At 41.7% G+C, this 18,796-nt stretch overlaps 2 protein-coding genes across 4 annotated transcripts in view; one reads left to right on the forward strand and one right to left on the reverse strand.

Moving 5' to 3' along the window:
• Cir1 (corepressor interacting with RBPJ, 1) overlaps positions 1-17,132 on the reverse strand; it is a 29,884-nt gene extending 12,752 nt beyond the window's left edge. The window contains exons 1-7 of the mRNA XM_021192706.2: positions 16,845-17,132; positions 14,865-14,959; positions 11,399-11,472; positions 10,968-10,978; positions 10,812-10,876; positions 10,400-10,448; positions 7,926-8,043 (exon numbers count right to left, since the gene is read on the reverse strand). Of these exons, the coding sequence (XP_021048365.1) occupies positions 7,926-8,043; positions 10,400-10,448; positions 10,812-10,876; positions 10,968-10,978; positions 11,399-11,472; positions 14,865-14,959; positions 16,845-16,916 (484 nt within the window). The 5' untranslated portion in view covers positions 16,917-17,132. The remainder of the gene's footprint in view (positions 1-7,925; positions 8,044-10,399; positions 10,449-10,811; positions 10,877-10,967; positions 10,979-11,398; positions 11,473-14,864; positions 14,960-16,844) is intronic.
• Positions 17,076-18,796, forward strand: part of Scrn3 (secernin 3) — a 24,309-nt gene continuing 22,588 nt past the window's right edge. For 2 of the 3 annotated variants that reach the window (XR_003843488.1, XM_021193015.2), the window contains exon 1: positions 17,076-17,144. The gene's annotated coding sequence lies outside the window, so the exon portion shown is untranslated. Of the gene's footprint in view, positions 17,145-18,428; positions 18,491-18,796 lie in introns of those variants that run through there. The other variant, XM_029536708.1, reaches the window with a different exon arrangement.

The raw sequence follows: 18,796 nt of genomic DNA on the forward strand, positions 1-18,796 counted from the left end.
ACACACACACACACACACACACACACACACACACACAATGAATGGATGTAGGAAAACATGTTTATGTCAGTTCTAGGGCTAGAGGTGTAGCTCAACGATAATGCAAGGATAAATGAGAATCCGGACAAGACAGACAGACAGACAGACAGACAGACAGACAGACAGACACACACACACACACACACACACACACTTTTGCCAGGCATGTGCTTTCTTTTCCCTCGAAGCTTGGAGGATGTGAAACTTAAGCTCTACCACTCTGCTGTACCAGCCCAGCTCCCGTCCCAGTTCTCTCCTGGACCTCAGATCCCCTCTGAAACTCTTAGGTTTGGTGCCATTTCCCTGCTTGATAACTGAACTCACCTTCCCTGACTTCAGATTTGAATCATACTGTTTCTTGTACATGCTAAGGCCATGGTTAGTTAGATCTGCAACCTCTCAATAAAGTCCAACCCAAAATCAAATGCTTTGCCCTAAGGAGCAACAAGCTAAACGCTGAACAAACAGGAGAGGAAATTCACCAAACTGAAACCTACTTGCTGGATAGACTACTAACACTGAAAAAGCTCTAGCCAGGCTAGGCAAGTAAAGAGAGGAGATTTGCTACCTAATAACAGGAAAGAATGAAGGGACATCCCTACACATCCCAGGTGTATTAGAAATGTAATAAAAAACATGATAAAGAATTCTGTGTCATGGAGTTTTAAAATAAACCAAATGCCTTAGACATTTATCACATTTAGACAAAAATCTAAGGACACTCATTCAATTGAAGAAATTTGATAAATAATAATAATGACCTTTGAAGATAAAAAGCTTCAGACCTAGATCTATGCACTAGTTAAATCTATCAAACATCTAAAGGAGAATATAAAAGAATAAAAACAAACAAAAAATGGCAAGCCAGTATTTCTCATAAACACAAATATATAAATCCTTAATAACATATTAGCAAATGATTCCAACAACTTATACCTTAACCAAGTGGTGTTTAATCCAGATACATAAGACTGGTTCAACAAGTGAAAATCAATTCATGTGGCTGGGTGTGATGCATGCACCTGTAGCTAGTTTGCTATATGCACTGTAGCTGGGTGTACTGTATGTACTGTAGCTGGGTGTGCTGTATGTACTGTAGCTGGGTGTACTGTATGCACTGTAGCTGGGTGTGCTGTATGCACTATAGCTGGGTGTGCTATAAGCACCTTTAGCCCCAGTAGTTGGGAGCCAAAGCAAGAGAATCTAAAGTTTGAGGTTGGTCAGAACTCCCCGGTGAGTTCTGGATCCAATCTGCTAAAAAGCTAAATGTATAAAATCAATTAATGTATCTCACCAACCATATTATCAGGCTAAAATGGAAAACATATATGATCATATAGTACATTTACAAAAATAACAAAGTTGACCATTTCTAAATGGTGCATCTTACTGATCCATAACACTAAAAGCCAGTGACTGACATTACCAGGGCTTTAGGACTGGTTCAATTACTTTCAGAACTGGTAAAGGGCTAAATTAAATGGTGGGTGTGATGGGTGGCTAAGAAGCAGGCTGAAGCAGGTTGGCATTAGCCCCTTAGAGTGCTTCAGCCCTCTACACAGTGACTACGTAGGGCTGACATCTGCATCCTAAAGACAGAAGTCGAAAAGTCAAACAAGCAAGGGTATGCAGAATCTTACCTAGGAAAAGGAAGCATTTAAGAAGTAGAATGTCATTCTTTTATTTCATGAAGTCAACCTGACTCACTGTTTTACAATTAACTACACACAAATGTGTTTCTTATGGTCTAGAAGGTTTATTATATGACCATTCATCTACTGTGTGTTAAGCATAATAGCAAACTCTACTCCATCAAAGAGTGGACTATCCCCAAACAGGTAAGTCTACAGACACAAATGAGACGTGTAGAGAGAATCTTTATAAGCACTACCTGTCAATAAAAAAGCTGATGACAATGAGCTGAGGTAGTAAACAGGAGGTGGGACACTGGCAGGAAGAGAGAGGATTCTGGGAAATAGTGAGAGAAAAAGAGGAGACTAAGAAAGAAAAGAGAGATGGACCACAGAGATGGACATAAACCAACAGGCAGATGACCTGGGAGATGCTGAGAGAAGCAGGCCGGGGCTACAGAGAGGTAACTAACCAGCACATGATCAGGAATGAGCTAAAGCTTATGGCCTCGGCACTGGATAATCAATAATCGGTCTCAGAGAGGTCATTCTGGGAGCAGGACTGGGAAGGAAAAACAAAACTTAAAAATGATTTAAGCAGAGACCAGTGGCTGCCTTCCCTAAGAACTAAACGGTGGATGAAGGCTAAAGGGTAAGTTTCTTTTTGGTGTACTGAAAATGTGCTAAAATTGACTGCTGTCGATATACAACTCTGAAAATGTATTAAAAGCCACAGAACTGAATTGTTCGTTTGAAATTATAGCTCAATAAAGATGATGAAAACCCACTCTACTTTTTTTTAAAAAGAAGTTTAATTATAAGTTAAAAGTTAAGAGTCAATAGTAAGAATAAAGGTGTCGGTAAGGGCAGAGTGTTTCCCAGCATGCATGGAGGCTTGAGCTTGGTCCCCAGCACTGCATGCACCAGGAGGGATGGCTCTCCTGGAATCCCAGCACTCAGGAGGGGAAGGAGGCCAGACTTCAAAGTAACCCTTGGCTACCTATCAGGGAAAGCCAGGCTTGGGCCACATGACCACTGTTAGAAAGAAAGAAAAAAAAAAAAGCTACCCACTATAGACTAGGCATGTGGGCTAGCCACTTAGTTATACTGTACGAGAGATGCTTTATAAGACATCACTGCTGAAGCTTACAAGTTTTGGAGGTAATTTTGATGTGTCTGAAGTGGATGGAAACTTACAAACTTAAGATGATCTTATCAGCAGAAAAGATATTCTAAACCAGCTTAGCCCAAAGAAGCATTTTGATTGCCTAATTTAACTCTGTAAAGGAGAAGTAAATCTTATAGCTGGTCTCTGTAAACCTCACAGCTGGAATATTCCAACAGCACCTTGCAGTTTCCAGTGATCAAAGTAAGTTACTTTATATACTATACTACGAATTTCATAATAGAAATAATGGAACACCAGGGGGTGCGGTTATCATGAAATAATTACACTCCTGGGAGATTACAGGCACAAGGCTGTACCCCAGGGGTGTGATTATCCCATGATAACCACATCCACTGAAATTGCCTTATTGCAAAAATAATCTCTATTCACTGGCGGGACATTATTCAATAGGTGATTTTTTTTTTTTTTTAAATGAAAAGACGTTTTTAGCTTGAATCAGCAAGTGGATTAGGAAATCAGTCAGTTTATTTTTTACTGCATTCAAATTCAGAACACACAGCCATTGTTTGCCTTCCTACTTGATATAGCCGTGTTTGGATTCTGTTTTTGAGGAGCTTTTAAGTTCCTGTTAGCTTTCATTAAGTGCTAGCATTAAACTCAGGTCAGACTTTAAAGGCACTGTTTGTTAATGGAGCAATGTGATTTAAAATACCCAATCCCCTATGTATAATTTTTAATTCTTCTAAAACAATATTCATTAAAAATCTGAAATGTGATTTATTTTCACTGTTAGAGAAACAAATAAGAAAAAGTATGAGGCAAAGTATCTTAGGCAATTCTATCAGTCAAATAATACGCAATGTTAACATTTTGATCTATTTTCTTCCAACACTTTTTCTAAATTCTGCATTTCACTCCAAGCTTACCTGAAGAAGAAACACAGTTTAACTACTGCTTAATTAAGTAATTAATTACAAGTGCAGTGGTGCTAAGGCTCAAATCCTGGGCCTCATACACTGTAGGCAAGGCCTCTACCACTGAACTCTGGCCTTAATGTATTATAAACTGTCTTTTTATCTGACCAAATGTTGTAGACAATATCCATATCAGTAAGAATTCTTTGTGTCATCATTTATCTGGACAGGGTCTCACTGTTCATCCCTGACTGGCCTTGAACTTACAGAGATCAGATCACCTTTCCCTCCTCAGTGTTGAGATCAAAGTGTGCACCAGCAAGCCAGGTTTCTTCCTGTCATTTTAATTGCTGCACAGTAAATAGCAACGGTATTAATGCCCACATTTATTTACTTAATACCTTGTTATGACATACTTAGGCATTTCTGCTCTGCACTATACAAAATCTTTAATGACATATTCATGATTATTTCCTTAGGATAAAAATTGATGATTTTTATAAATTCTGCAATTTAAGCAAATAGAAATAATATGATCATGTTGAATCTCAATTGTTCTTATATGTGGTTTAAGCAAATGGTTCCCAACCTTGACAATGCATCAGGCACAGGCCAGGACTCTCCTTCAGAGTCTCACTATGCAGCTCTATCTTCCTGCCTCAGCTTCTCAGGAACTGGCATTAACCTAGTCATGCCTAGTCAACGCCACTTGGAACTTGCGTTAGTTCATGTAATCGGAGCACAGATGGTAAACATTCTACTCTATTTTTATCTTCATTTAATCAGAGTTAGTGCCTTCAGACAATCTTAGTCTACATGATACACAGAATCAAAGTCTCTATGTATTTATTCTTGTACTTTCATCCTGTCAATTTGGAAGGAAAAAGAGCAAATGGAAATTTCCCTAATATCATATTTCTATAAAGACTGAGGCAAGAATTAATTCAGTCTGTTAGCTATTTCTGATTATGAACACAGCCTTTACAACACACTAGTAACTGAGCTCTCTTTAGGTATTCCTATAATTTTGAAAGTAAGTTTAATATGGGAATATAAAGGAAAACATTACTGTTCTGAACACCATCATATGACATTCAATGCTGAGAGGATCAAAATTTAAGCTTCTTTTCCAATTTTAATTAATCACACATTTAATATAAAATAAAAATCACCTTTAATCTTACCAAATTAACATATTGACTATTTTCACTCTATATCCTTCCAGTCCTAATAGACATGCATGTGGTTTTATATAGACTCATAATCCAGATTCAATCAGTGCACCTTAGCTCACCCAACATATTGAAAGTTTATCTTGCCTGTTTCCCTAGTATTAGATTATGTGGCAAGTGAAAATGAGAAATGCTGAAAATACAACCCTCCTTAAAAAGCTATTTCAGTACATCTTTCACTTTCCTCCAAACTACTCCCCTTCCCACAGAACGCAGATACACTATGCTGAGACATCAATTCTCTCCACAACAGCTTTCCCATATCCACACAAGCATCACTGGGCTCATAGAGAGGACTTCCCTCTGCGCGCTCTCATTTATGAACATTCTCTGATGGCGCTTGGATGCTAAAACTAAAATACTTTAAAATTCATCTCTGTGTGCATGTGCACGTGTGTCTAAGTGTGGTCTCTTTGTAGGCAATGTGTTGTATGCAGTGACCGTGGAGGCCAAAAGATGGCACTGGATTCCCATGGACAGGGAGTTACAGGTGACTGTGAGCCACTACCTGGGTGCTGGGAACTCAACCCATGCCTTCTGTAAGAGCAGTAAGTGCCCTAACTGCTGAGCCACCTCTCCAGCTCCAGGAAGTTAGTATTTAAACAAAACACGTAAGTGCTTCCTTAGACCAGTGGCTCTCAAGCTTCCTAACGCCTTGAGCTTTAATACAGCTCCTCATGTTGTGGTGACCCCCAACCATAAAATTATTTTCATTACTACTTTATAAATGTAATTTTGCTACTGCTATGAATTGTAACGTAAATATCTGTGTTTTCCAATGGATCTAGGTGACCCCTGTGAAAGAATCATTCAACTCCCAAAGGGGTCACCGCACCCCTGACCCCCAGTTGAGAACGGCTGCTTTAGACCATTAGGTTTGGGAAATCCAGGATGCAGCATGACTAGCCAATCTTCTTTCTGGGAGAGCCATTTACACCTGATTCTAATCATCCAAAGCACCCCAAGCTGAATTCATTGTACTTACATTTTATTTCTGGCCTTTTGTACTTTGGTCAAGCTTATCCCTACACAAGGTCACCCTTGGCTAACAGTCTTTCTCTCATAGGAAACATTCAGATAATCAGATCTGTGTTCCTGGCTAGGCTGAAAAGTGGGGGCTATTGTCTGTGCTTTCATGTGACATGTTAAATGTTTTCATCAGAATGTATGGGTAAAACATGTATCTTCTGTAAGTTAAAACACAAACATTTACTGGCTCTTGTGTACAATACTAAATACATAGTTCAAAATTATTTGAAAAAGCAAACAAACTATAGTCTTAAAAGAATTAATTTTCAAAAAGCAGGCATGGTAGTTCAGTCTGTAATCTTAGCACTGAGGCAGGAGGACTGCCACAGTTTGAGGCCACCCTGGGCTACACTTACATGTCAAAACTACCTCAATATTGCCCACCATCTCAGTAATTAATATTAATGTGGAACACTTGTTCTACCAGGGAGCTGCGCGGCCATCCCTGCACACATGTCAGATAAATGCTTCCTTCACTGACTCCTTACTGAGAACATTTGGGTTGCTTCTCATCTTGAACTACAAAGCTTGTGTTTTGCCCACTGAGACTTCTCCCTAGCTCTGTTTTTAAAGTTCTTTTTTATCTATTCTTTCAAATGGCCTCTAGAAAGGCTGTTTATCAAACTGTTTATTTTACCACTACTCCAATACTGGTTATATAGTGCTTTTAAAATATAGAAAAGAACAAAGGGGGAAAAGTCGTTTTTCAGCTGCTTTAAAAATGATGGAAACCAGAGTTAGGCTATTATTGTTTTTTTCTGAGACAGGGTTTCTCTATGTTGCCTTGCTTGTTCCGAAACTCTCCACGTAAACCAGGCTGACCCCCAACACTCGGAAATTCACTTGTCTCTGCCTCCTGAGTTCTGGGATTAAAGGTGTGTGCTACCACACCTGGGTTATCCTTATTAACATCAGGAGCTGAAAGTCATATAAGTAATATAACCTGCTTTATGTTACAGAGGTGATCTAGTGTGAGTTTGGTTGAAATGAAAACTTTTCAGTTAGCTCTCTGTCCTCCTTGCAGATAAGGACGCATGCGCTCAGCTACTGCCACAGCACTCGGGATGCTGCCATGCTCCTTGCCATGAAGCTCATAGGTTCTAAGCTCTGAAATGCACAGCCCACACAGAGTGTTTCTTCTGTACGTTCCCTTGGTAATGGGAATTACCCATTCAAAGCAATAGAAAAGTAGCTAAGACACTGGTCCTCCTACCACAAGACACAAGTGGAGACAGGAGACTGCCTGGAAGTGCACAGACTAGCCAGCCTGGAGTAAGCAGCAGCCAACAACAAAGATAACCTGTCATAAGCAATGCAGCGGACACGACTGGGTGACAGCAGAGCGTGTCCTCTGACGTCCTTATGTGCACCCTGACCTCCACTCCTTCTGGAATTCACACGTTTGCATTCATACACACAAATGTATACACATGTACACATACATACACACGCACATGTGTATACTACACACACACACACACCGTTTCAAGGCCATATTTGGCCACATAGTGTTTGGGGCTAGTTTGGCTTTTATGAAACCTTACTTAAAAAAAAATAACACAACAAAAAAATAAACAAAGTTCACAGACACTTAGCTAGAAAAATCAAAATCTATTCTAGAGCACTTCAAATTTAACACAGACAATGAAGAATTTCCCACTTATCATCCTTTTGCAGGGAGGCAGGGAGGCAGGGAGGCAGGGAGGCAGGGAGGCAGGGAGGCAGGGAGGCAGGGAGGCAGGGAGGAGAGGGTGGCATGCTAGGGACTGAACCCAAGACTTGACACACAAAACCCTCTACTGCTGAGTTACACCACTGGCTCTGGTCATCCTATTTGGGGAATATAAATTAAACTCAAGAACAACAAGAGAGTTCAGGTACATAAAAATGTTAATTTATCTTTCCTTGTTTGACAAAATGATGAAACAAATAACTTTTGTCTAATGCCTACCTGAGCCATCAGTAGGAACTGAGCTTGCATTGATCCCAGAAAGACCAAACAAGGGGCACTCTCGGTCTGTGTTCACATGGCCCCACTTGTGACATTTAATACACCTTACATTTCGAACCTGAGAAATAATAAACATTATTTGGATTCTCAAATACCAACAGCCTAACATCCCACTTAGGTCCCCACCCCATTTTCTTCTTTTTCACTTTGAAGACAGGGCTTTATTATGTAACCCTAACTGATCTAGAACTTGCTTTGTACATCAGGTTGGCCTTCAACTCGCAGAGATTCATCGCTTACGCTTCCAGAGCATTGGGAGTAAAACATGTACCACCTTATTTGGCTAAATTACTTTAAATAAGATCCCCAGAGAAAGCAATTCTATATTTATGGTAGGTAATCCAATGTAAATACTAAAATCTTGTATTGTAAATTTTATCTAAAATCTAAGCTGAATCCTATCTGTGTTTCCTACAACAAAATGTCATTTACAAGAAACGGTAAAAATATCACAAAGAGTTATGTCATGGTTTAATTTTAGGTTCCCTAATTTTAATATTCACTTAAATATTCCTCCTCCCTTCCTTGTTGCATAGTGCCTTTGTTACACAGCTCAGGCTGCCTTTGTTACATGGGGTAGCTCAGGCTGCCTTTGTTACACAGCTCGGGCTGCCTTTGTTACATGGGGTAGCTCAGGCTGCCTTTGTTACATGGGTTAGCTCAGGCTGTCTTTGTTACATGGGGAAGCTCAGGCTGCCTTTGTTACACGGGGTAGCTCAGGCTGAGCTTCCCATCTTCTTGCCTTGTCTCTGCCTTTCACAGGTTGGAAAAACAGGCCTGTGCCGCCCACCCAGCTACATTTCTTTTCCTTTATTTTTTGTCCTGCTCCAAATTGAAGCCAGGCCCTCATAACACAATGTGAAAGTGCTTTTTCATTGCGCTATTATCTCTAGCCCTGAAGTTTCACATTTCTAAGCCAGTGATTAGCAAATTTATTCTGTAAAGTACAAATGGTATTTTACGATGTTTATGTTTGTGTTTGTTTGCAACTACTCCACTCTGCTCTTGTGACAGACACAGCAGGAAAGCTGCCATAGACGGTGGACACATGACTAAAGCACGGGTTCTCACAGGGATCAGCCTGGAGTGACAGATGACGGTTTCTAAATCAGTAATACTTTTAACATCTTTTCTTGACCTTGAGTTAGTTCTCTAAAGTATTTGAAAACTGTAGTGACCACCACATTATCCCTTCACTAGAGAACTTGATTCTCATCTTCCATGTGCCTATCATGGTTCATGCTTTCTCCTCAGTCCTATCATTTGACATAAATATAAACCACAAAGTTCTTTTGAGCTTAAACACTGTGCACTGGCTGGTTTTGTGTGTCAACTTGACACAAGCTGAAATTATCACAGAAAAAGGAGCTTTAGTTGATGAAATGTCTCCATGAGATCCAGTTGTGGGGCATTTTCTCAATTAGTGATCAAGAGGGGAGGGCCCATTGTGGGTGGTGCCATTCCCTGGACTGGTAGTCCTGGGTTCTATAAGAAAGCAAGCTGAGGAAGCCAGGGGAAGCAAGTCAGTAAGTAACATCCCTCCATGGCTTCCTGACATCAGCTCCTGCTTCCTGACCTGCTTGAGTTCCAGTCCTGACCTCCTTTGGTGATGAACAGCAATGTGGAAGTGTAAGCCGAATAAACCCTTTCCTCCCCAACTTGCTTCTTGGTCATGATGTTTGTACAGGAATAGAAACCCTGAGTAAGACACACTATAATGCAATTCTTGGCTGGCAACCTCACTACTTATGGAATCAACTAAAACTCAAGCTGCTAGACACTCCTGTGAGGGATTTTCTTGATCAGATTATTAAACTTGGGCCACAGCTCCTGGTGACAGCCCACATAAGAATTCAAAGGATGCTTTGAGTTTTGCCTGTTGGCACTCTTTCTCTCACTGGCAAGTTCAAGTTCCTCTATACTGCTGCTGCTCGTATTAAATCCAACTTCTTCAAGATTCCAATGCAGACTAAAGAAAGACCAGCTGCTCTCTAAGACTCCTCTAGGCCTGCAGACAGGGACTGCAGAGATACTCAGCCTCATGGACCAAACAGCTGTCCTGAAAGAGCCATTGCTTGACTACCTGAATCACATCCTCTAAGCTAACATAATAAATCTCTCTCTCTAGTGTGTGTGTGTGTGTTTCATCCCACCAGTTTTGTTCTTTAGAGAATTTTTTTTTTGAGACAGGGTTTCTCTGTATAGCCCTGGCTGTCCTGGAACTCACTTTGTAGACCAGGCTGGCCTCAAACTCAGAAATCTGCCTGCCTCTGCCTCAGGAGTGCTGGGATTAAAGGCGTGCGCCACCTCACCCGGCTCTTTAGAGAATTCTAATACAAACATTTTTTGGAAAATATTGGAAATATATATGTACTAAATAAAAATTCTTCTTAAAGAATGAGTATGTTACTTGCCTGAATACCAAAGGGCTGGTCCCTGATGTTCATGTCATCTTTGGCATATCTGTTTAAGGACAAAACAAACGTATGACTATAATATTAAGAACAATTTAACAAATCCAGTGACAACCTGAAAAAAAGGTTATAGTTTTTAAAACATTATAAAATGTATTACTACTATAAAGTATAAAACCAGCATCAATTTTTAAGTGTCTGTATAGTTTGATAATGTACAGTTTTAAAGAATAAGTACATAAATCCAGCCTTGAATGAAGAGCACTGTTTGTACGAGCACTGTTTGTACGAGGTAAGTCATTAGAACACCCTTTCACATCAGTTCCTTGCCCTGGTCGGTAAACCTTAACAAGCAGGAGGCATGAAGGACCACACACAAGCATACGCTTTCCCCGTAACAGAGCAGCCTTACTTTTCCCTCGGAGCGCCTTTCTGCCATTCGAACTTGTACTCTGTCTCTCCTTCCGTTTCTTCTTTCTACAACAGTCAGTAAAAAAAAAAAATCTGTCAACTGTCCACAAAATCACAATCAACTGTAAATCAATTCAAACAGAGAAAAGTACTTTACCTCTTTGCTTTCTTGATTGCATATTCAAAGCATAGGAGGGAAGCAGGACAAGTTAGAATGTCTATTACTTATCACTGACGGATATAATACAACATTGAAATATTGTTCAGAATAGGCATGTTAATTCCTAATTTTTAAGCTTTTATGTTTTCACTGGCAGTGAATAGACTTTCCAATTGAAAATATATTTTAATAAGGACTACAGGTATGTTTACATTATGAAAGGGCTGACTGTACCTCTGCCAGTACTGAGCATTTTCCTGCAAAGGACATAAGCCACTACATTAGAAACTGTTTATTTTACTTTGTTCATGACAACATTGTCAGAGCAACAGCAATGGAAAAATACAAATCGACTTTAAAAATACTGTCCCTTCTTCTAAATCTTTACAGGTAATTACATCAAAGCTCAAAGGAAATGAGGCAGGTACCTTTCTTAACTCCTGGTGGGGCCTCATACATGAAATTCAGGCCATTCTTCACACGCTCATCTCCCATAAGCAATCTGAATGAAATAATGATAAAAGTTTAAGTGGAGAAGAATATGACAGCACACTCTCTCTCAGAAGGAACCCTGAAGAAATTCAGACAAACCCTGAACAGTGCTTCCTTACTAGAAACTTGCTATAAATATGAGGCTTCCTCCCTCCCTCCAGTTCTCTCAGTAAGAAAGGAAAAGGATGATATGGTTACTCTAGCAGGATTTTCTTTAAAACTGTGAAGTGTTGTTGAAATAGTTTTGAAATCCTGTATGCTATCATATATTTTGGTGCCACATTTAATTTTCTTAAAAAAATTTAATTTTTTTCTTTCTGGCTTTTTGAGACAGGGTTTCTCTGTGTAGCTGTGGCTGTCTGGGAACTCGAGTTGTAGACTAGGCTGGCTCTGAACTTACAGAGACCTACCTCTGCTGGGATTAAAGGTGTATATCACCATGGTCAGCTATTTTAGTGTTGCTAATTGTGTGTGGGGGGTTGGGGGGTGGTAGGTATGTGTGGAGGCCAGAAGCTGGGGGGGGGGTGCTTTTCTCAACCACTCTCCTGTTTCATAAGTCACTGTGTGGTGTGTAGAAGCATGTCTGCATGCCTGTGAAGTCAAAGGACAGATTTGTGTGAACGGCTCTCTGCTTCTACCTTTATATGGGGCTTAGAGATTGCACTGCCTTTGCCCGTCTGGCCAGCCCTCCATCTTAGCTTTTAGACACGGTCTCTCAATAAACCCGGGGTTCACACTGGCTGGACTAGAACAGTGAACCAGCAAGCCCCAGGGATCTTCCTGTCTCCACCTCTAGAGAACTGGGATCAAAGGCACCTACCACACTCTGGCTTTTACGTGGGGCTGGGATCCAACCTTAGGTCCTCACGCCTGCATGACAAACGTTTCACAAACTGAGCTAACTTCCCAGCCCGGAGAACCAAATTCTTTAATGAGAACAAGGATGAAGTTTAACAAATTCTCTAACAGGCTAATACAATGAAAGCTGCAGACATTTAGATTCTTGGCAGCAATTGAAATCTCCTTCTGTAGGCTGTGTGCACAGCTCCGGAGGGGAAAAGTCCACTGCAAACAGGATGGCTACGCTGGGTTAAAGAGAAGTCCCTAAATTCCAAGGTAAGTATTAGAAAAAGCTAAAGTATGGAATGTTTTTGTATTTTGAAAAGGCAAGTCAAAGGATATACTACATTATTGTGTGTAATTCTCTTTTCTCCATGAATTCTATACACACGCACACAAAAACCTGTTAAAAAACAAACAGAAGAACATATATACACATCTTTATTGTAGAATATTATTGTTACTATTATTATTATTTTAGATTTATTTATTATATATAAGTACACTGTAGCTATCTTCAGACACACCAGAAGAAGGCATCAGATTTCATTACAGGTGGTTGTGAGCTACCATGTGGTTGCTGGGATCTGAACTCAGGACCTCCAGAAGAGCAGTCAGTGCTCTTAACCACTGAGCCATCTCTCCAGCTCATAGAATATTATTTTTAATCAAAAGGAATGTGCACCAGTGTAAGTGGTAGATGATCTTCAAAAACATGCTAAGGGAAAGAAATCAGGAGCCATAACATGGCTCAGAGGGTAAAGTTGCCACCACCCAGGATTGCTGACTGGAGTTCAATCCCTGGGACCCACATAGTGTGAAGACAGGGAGTTGCTTCCCACCAAGTTGTCCTTTGACTTCCACATGTGGACTAAAGTCCTCATATGCCCCTACACACACACACACACAAATAAATAAATAAAAGTATTTTAAAAATTAAAATAACAAACCAGTCACAAATAAGAAATGGGGAAATGACTCCTATGGACGTTTGAATAGGAATGGCACCATAGTCATGTGTTTGAATGCTTGGCCACATGGAGCGACAGTATTAAGAGGTATGGTCTTGTTGGAGTAGATGTGGCCTCGATGGAGGAAGTGTCAGTGTGAAGGTGGGCTTTCAGGTCTTAGATGCGTAAGCTACACCCAGTGGGGTGTACAAGTCCCTTTCCGATCCAGATGTAGAAGTCTCAGCTCCTTCTCCAGCACCATGCCTGTCTGCACATTGTCATGTTCCCCACCATGACAACAATGGACCGAACCTCTGAACCTGTAAGCCAGCCCCAGTTAAGTGCTGTCCTGTATAAGAGCTGCCTTGGTCACGACGTCTCTTCCCAGCAAAGAAACCCTACCTAAAACAGCTACTAATGGGCATACAATTTGTCAGATGACAAAATGTTTTCAAAGTTGATATGGTGATGGGTTACAAACACTAAACAAACTTAAAAATTCAGGTGTATATTAAATATCTATGAATTTTGTCTTAACACCATTCAACCTTTTTAAATCAAGTACATGAAAAGGTTAGTTTCACCAGACATGGAGAAATACAAATCAAAACTTCAAGCTACCACTCCATACTGATCAGCACAGTTGCTAATATATGGGCTGAGATAGAACTCAGTTAGAGAGTGCTGGTCTGGCACATGGAATCCTGTGTTGGCTTCCTAGTGTCACATACCCCAGGTGTAGTAGCACATGCAAGCAATTAGGGCACAGAAGTTCAAGGCAGGAGAATCTAGAGTTTTAGGTCATCCTTAGCTACGTAAGGAGTTCAAACCCAGCTTAGGCTATGTGAGGCCCTGTTTCAAGAAAATAACAATGACAATAAATAAGGATTAAAAAAAAAAGAGAGAAAACCACAAAATTACAAACACCAATCAAGTAGGAAAATGAAATGTTCTGCATCAATAGTCAGAAATGCTATTTATAGAGCAGTTACTATGAAAAAGTTTGGTGGCTCCTTCAAAAGCTAAACCAAGAATTTTAGAGATGCAACAATTCTGCTCCTAAGCACATAGATAAGCAACTGAAAACAGCACTGAGCAGCTACCTCTATGTCAATGTTAATAGTATGACCCAATTATCCAGAAACTGATGTCTCATGTTTCAAAGGTTGCTTCAGAGAACAGTCTAGAGAAGAGAACCAAAATACCACTACTCAACTAATTCAATATAAACACAATGAAATTAGCCAAAAGGTAGGAACTGGCCTGGCTCAAGCCGGTGGACTCTGGCCACAAGGCACAGATCAAAGACACCCAGCTTCTCTCTCTTCTGAGTGTCCTGAACATCCTTTCATTTCAATAACTACAGAGAGACCTTCCTCATCAGTCCCAGTGGCTGACACGCAGTGCTCGCCGACACGCAGTGCTCGCCATCCCCCTGCAGGACTCACACCCAGGCTGGGGAGGAGTACAGCTGTGTTTTATGTGGAGACTAGGTCACCTAGGTCACGTTGGAGTGGTATCGCTGTATAACTGTGGGGGGGAAGCTGACTCCATAACTGATTATTCCAAAAATAATGAGGCGTTTACAGGATGACAGGCATCACCAACTCACCTGTTATCATACGACTCCTGTTCTTTAAGGTACTGTTGCATTAATTCTTCTTGTTTCTTTTTATCATACGATATTTTCTGTTCTGCCATCCATACCTATATTAGTGAAACAAAATATAATTTAACAATTGGATTCAAATTAAGTAACAACTGTGTGTGTGTGTGTGTGTGTGTGTGTGTGTGTGTTTTCGAGTATGTGAGTGTGGGATCTGGGGTTTAAAACAACTATCTTCAGTCACTCTCCCCTGCATTTACTGAGGCAGGGTCTCTAACTGGACCCAGAGGTCAACAATTCTACTAGTCCAGCTACCAGCTTGCAGAGGAACTCCTGTCTTCTTCTCATGAAGGCTAGGATTACTAAGGGATGGTGGGATCCAAACTCTGATCCTTACACTTGTGCAACAAGTGCTTTAGCCACTAGCAATTTTGACAGCCCTCCAGCCCACTTGTCTTCTATAATGAAACACCTAATACACTGAAATGAAAAGATGCTCACAGCACTTAGAAGAGAAGCCAGGTGTCTTTGACCTGTGCATTGTGGATAGAGTTCCCTGGCTTCTTCCAGGTTGGCACCTGCCCTTTAGCTGTTTTCACTGTGTTTAGCTGAGGGTGTTGGCTCATGTCCATAATTCTAGAACTCAAGAGGCTGAGGTAGGACTAAGTATTCCAGACCAGCCAGAACTACACAGTAAGACCCCAACCAAAACAGAAAAATTACCGTGTATCTCAAGCTTTAGACTGTAGTTATTTTCATTAGTCTCGAATGCTCAAGAACTTACATTCCGTAACCGAATAAAAAATAAGATGCAGTTCCATTGTCAAAGTGCTCACAATGATTCTCCTGCATATTATAAACTACTTTATGACTTAGGAGAAATGATAGTTGAGTGCAGTGGCTTCCACCTGTAATCCCAGCATGGGGGGGGGGGTGTGGAGGCAGAAGGACGAAGAGTTCAGAGCCCATCCTCCCTAGACAGCAAGTGTGAAGCCAGCTTAGACTGCAGGAGATTCCATCTCAAAAGAAGATGTAAAGAAATAGACTCGTGGGGATTAGGAGAACTACAAAATAAACAGAACAAGACTTTTGGGGTCAAGGAGTAAGACTGAAATAGAAAGATCTGGCAAGATCCCTCCCCCGCCCCCCAGTGACTTAAAGACCTAAGTACCTATATTTGCAGATAACCAGTGTTAGCATTTCTTGTACTTTCTTCCACAGATATCCTAATGTACATGCATGCTAATATATACATTCTTTAGATGCATGCTAACATACAGGACCCACAACTGGTTTGGAAACAAATAAAAGCGTAATATATTCTCATAAGTTTGTGTACTTTTGAGTACTTGGAGTCCTTTTCCTAACACACAGTGCTAAGCCTTCATTTCGAGTTTCTAGTCATTTGCCCTATTATCTCATCTAATCTCCCTAAAATTTTTACAAACTAGGGCAACTGACACTGATAATTCCTGATCAACAGTGTACGAGGCTAATGCTCACATCATTGACTATTTTGTGCGAGGCCTCGGGGCTACATGGAACTGTACTGGACTAACGAATCCTGGTGTGACTCCAAAGCCCAGCCACTCTCCGTCGCCATTCTTTCGCGCTGTAATTCTCGCCAATGCCCTTCTGTGTCCAGCAACTGGTTGTCCTGTGATTGTTTAAGACGCTCAACTTGAACGCGGCCATCAGAAACCACACTACTGGATGGAGAGTGAGATCTGGATTTCTCCCAGATCTCCGTTAAGCAGGAGTCTCGACCCAGAGGAGCAGAGCTCACGGGCCTTGGGGCTGTAGGAGATGGATCCTGAAATGGACAGTGTTATCAAACTGTGCGTGGGTCTCCCCACTGACTGACAGGCGGGACTTGGGGGATCATTCTTGCATGGGGGAAAAGATCGACGGCTCCAGCCGTGAGGAGGATACGACCCTCCCAGGGAGCTTAGCACATCGCTGCCCTCCCCGGATCCCTTTACTCACCTTCTTGATGTTGGATTTGGACGCCGGATGGAAGTCCTTCTTACACATGAAATTGGCGAATGACTTCCCCATCTTGGAGTCTGATTCGAAGAAGCCAACCGCTAGGTCTGCTCGGAACGTAAACAATCTCCAGGAGCGTCACCGGAACTGTTAGGCGAGCATGGGAGGGAGAGAACTTCCGAGGTCGGGGGGTGACTACTTCCGTGGTTTAACGCTTGGCACCGCCCCTCCTGCGCTCTTCCGGCAGTGGCTTCTCCTGGCTGCCGCGGCTTCCCCGGCGTCCGCGCGTGCGCAGCTGAGGTAAGCTCGGGGAGTCCCCTCTGCAGGATGCTCGCTCGCTCTCCGCAGGGTCGCGAACGGCGGCGGGCTCTGCTGCGTCAGCTTCGTCCCGAGCGCGGGCAGCCGGAGCAAGCGAGGTCTCGAAGTTCGAGCCCGGCACTTTCTGGCAACGCCGACTCCAGTTGCAAAAAAAAAAAAAAAATTCCTTTTGCAGCGCAGTTTCCATGTAGATGAAGTTGTCTCACGGCAACTGTAGGACATTTGTGAGCCTCGGAAGATTGGCGTTACCAAAAGCACGGGAATAGACTGTTAGCGCCTCAAGAACCGAGGCTCTTCCTTTCCAATTACAGTTAAGGTTTAATAATTGTTGTTGTTGTTGTTGTTACTATGTGTATCTCGCCATGTAGCATTGGCTGCCCTTGAACTAACAGATCCGTCTGCCTTTGCCTCCCCAGAGCTGGGATTAAAGGCCTGCGCCACCATACCCAGCTCCCTTCGGTTATTTCTAGCCATGCAGAAGTCATGCTCAGCAAACATGAATGATGAGAACACGTTAGGGCCAACGGCTTTCTCCCTGGGTGCTGGTTTCTTGATTGTTGCCACTATCCCAGTTCGTGTAGGCAAGGCTTAGTCCATGGATCTCTAGCGAGGTTAAGGATGAGCCAAGGTACAACGGATGACAACTTTCACTTGGGGGTTGGCCTTTTGCCAGGCTCTTTTATCTATTCGTGACATGGTCCACGGACCATAACGATCAAGCTTGGATTACAGGCATGCACCACCAAGCTGGGTTTTCACCTTCGGTTTCACTAAATCTTCGAAACAGCCCTACTAGGTGGTGTTTTAATAATTATTTATTTTAATACTGATGGGCCTGGAAAAAAAAAAAGAGAGAATTAATAGCTTGCCTAAGTTATGTATTGGGGTAGCTAACTTTGGAGCACTGAAAGCAGGAGATCAAAAAATGTAGAGGGGCGACACAAAAGAAATACAGTGGTTGGTACCTCTTCCCATCTTTGAGATGGAGAAGACCCTATACTCGGTCCATGGTGAACTTGTGTCTTGAGTCATTTTGAGACATAGGCTAGTCTTAAACTCTAGCTTATCCTGCCGAGTCCCGAGATTACAGGTGTGCTACCTTATCCCGTTTCCTTTCAATAAAACATTTATTGTATTTATATTATATTTTTTATTTTGTTTTAAAATAGGATGCTCCCATATAAAACTATGCTAATAATTGGTTCTTCTTGTCTGTTTTTCAAGACAGGGTTTCTCTGTGTAGCTCTGGGTGTCCTGGAACTCACTCTGTAGGCTAGGGTGGTCTGGAACTGAGATCAGCCTCTGCTTCCCAAGTGCTGGGATCAAAGGTGTGCACCCCCCCCCCCCCCAGCAAGATTTGGTTCTTATAAAAGAAGGAGACTGGGTTAGAGGGAGAGAACAGTGGTTAACATAGCTCAGTGCTTTCCCCAAGACTTTCGTTCAGTTCCTAACACAGAGGTGGGAGTGCATGAAGCCTTACAACCCCTAACTCCAGCTCCAGGGGATTTGAGGCCCACTTCTGGCCTTCTAGGGCATCCCCATTCTTTTTTCTTTCTTTCTTTCTTTCTTTCTTTCTTTCTTTCTTTCTTTCTTTCTTTCTTTCTTTCTTTTTCTTTCTTTTCTTTCTTTTTTTT

Source organism: Mus pahari, chromosome 3, assembly GCF_900095145.1.
Source record: "Mus pahari chromosome 3, PAHARI_EIJ_v1.1, whole genome shotgun sequence".
In the NCBI taxonomy this organism is placed as follows: Eukaryota; Metazoa; Chordata; class Mammalia; order Rodentia; family Muridae; genus Mus; species Mus pahari.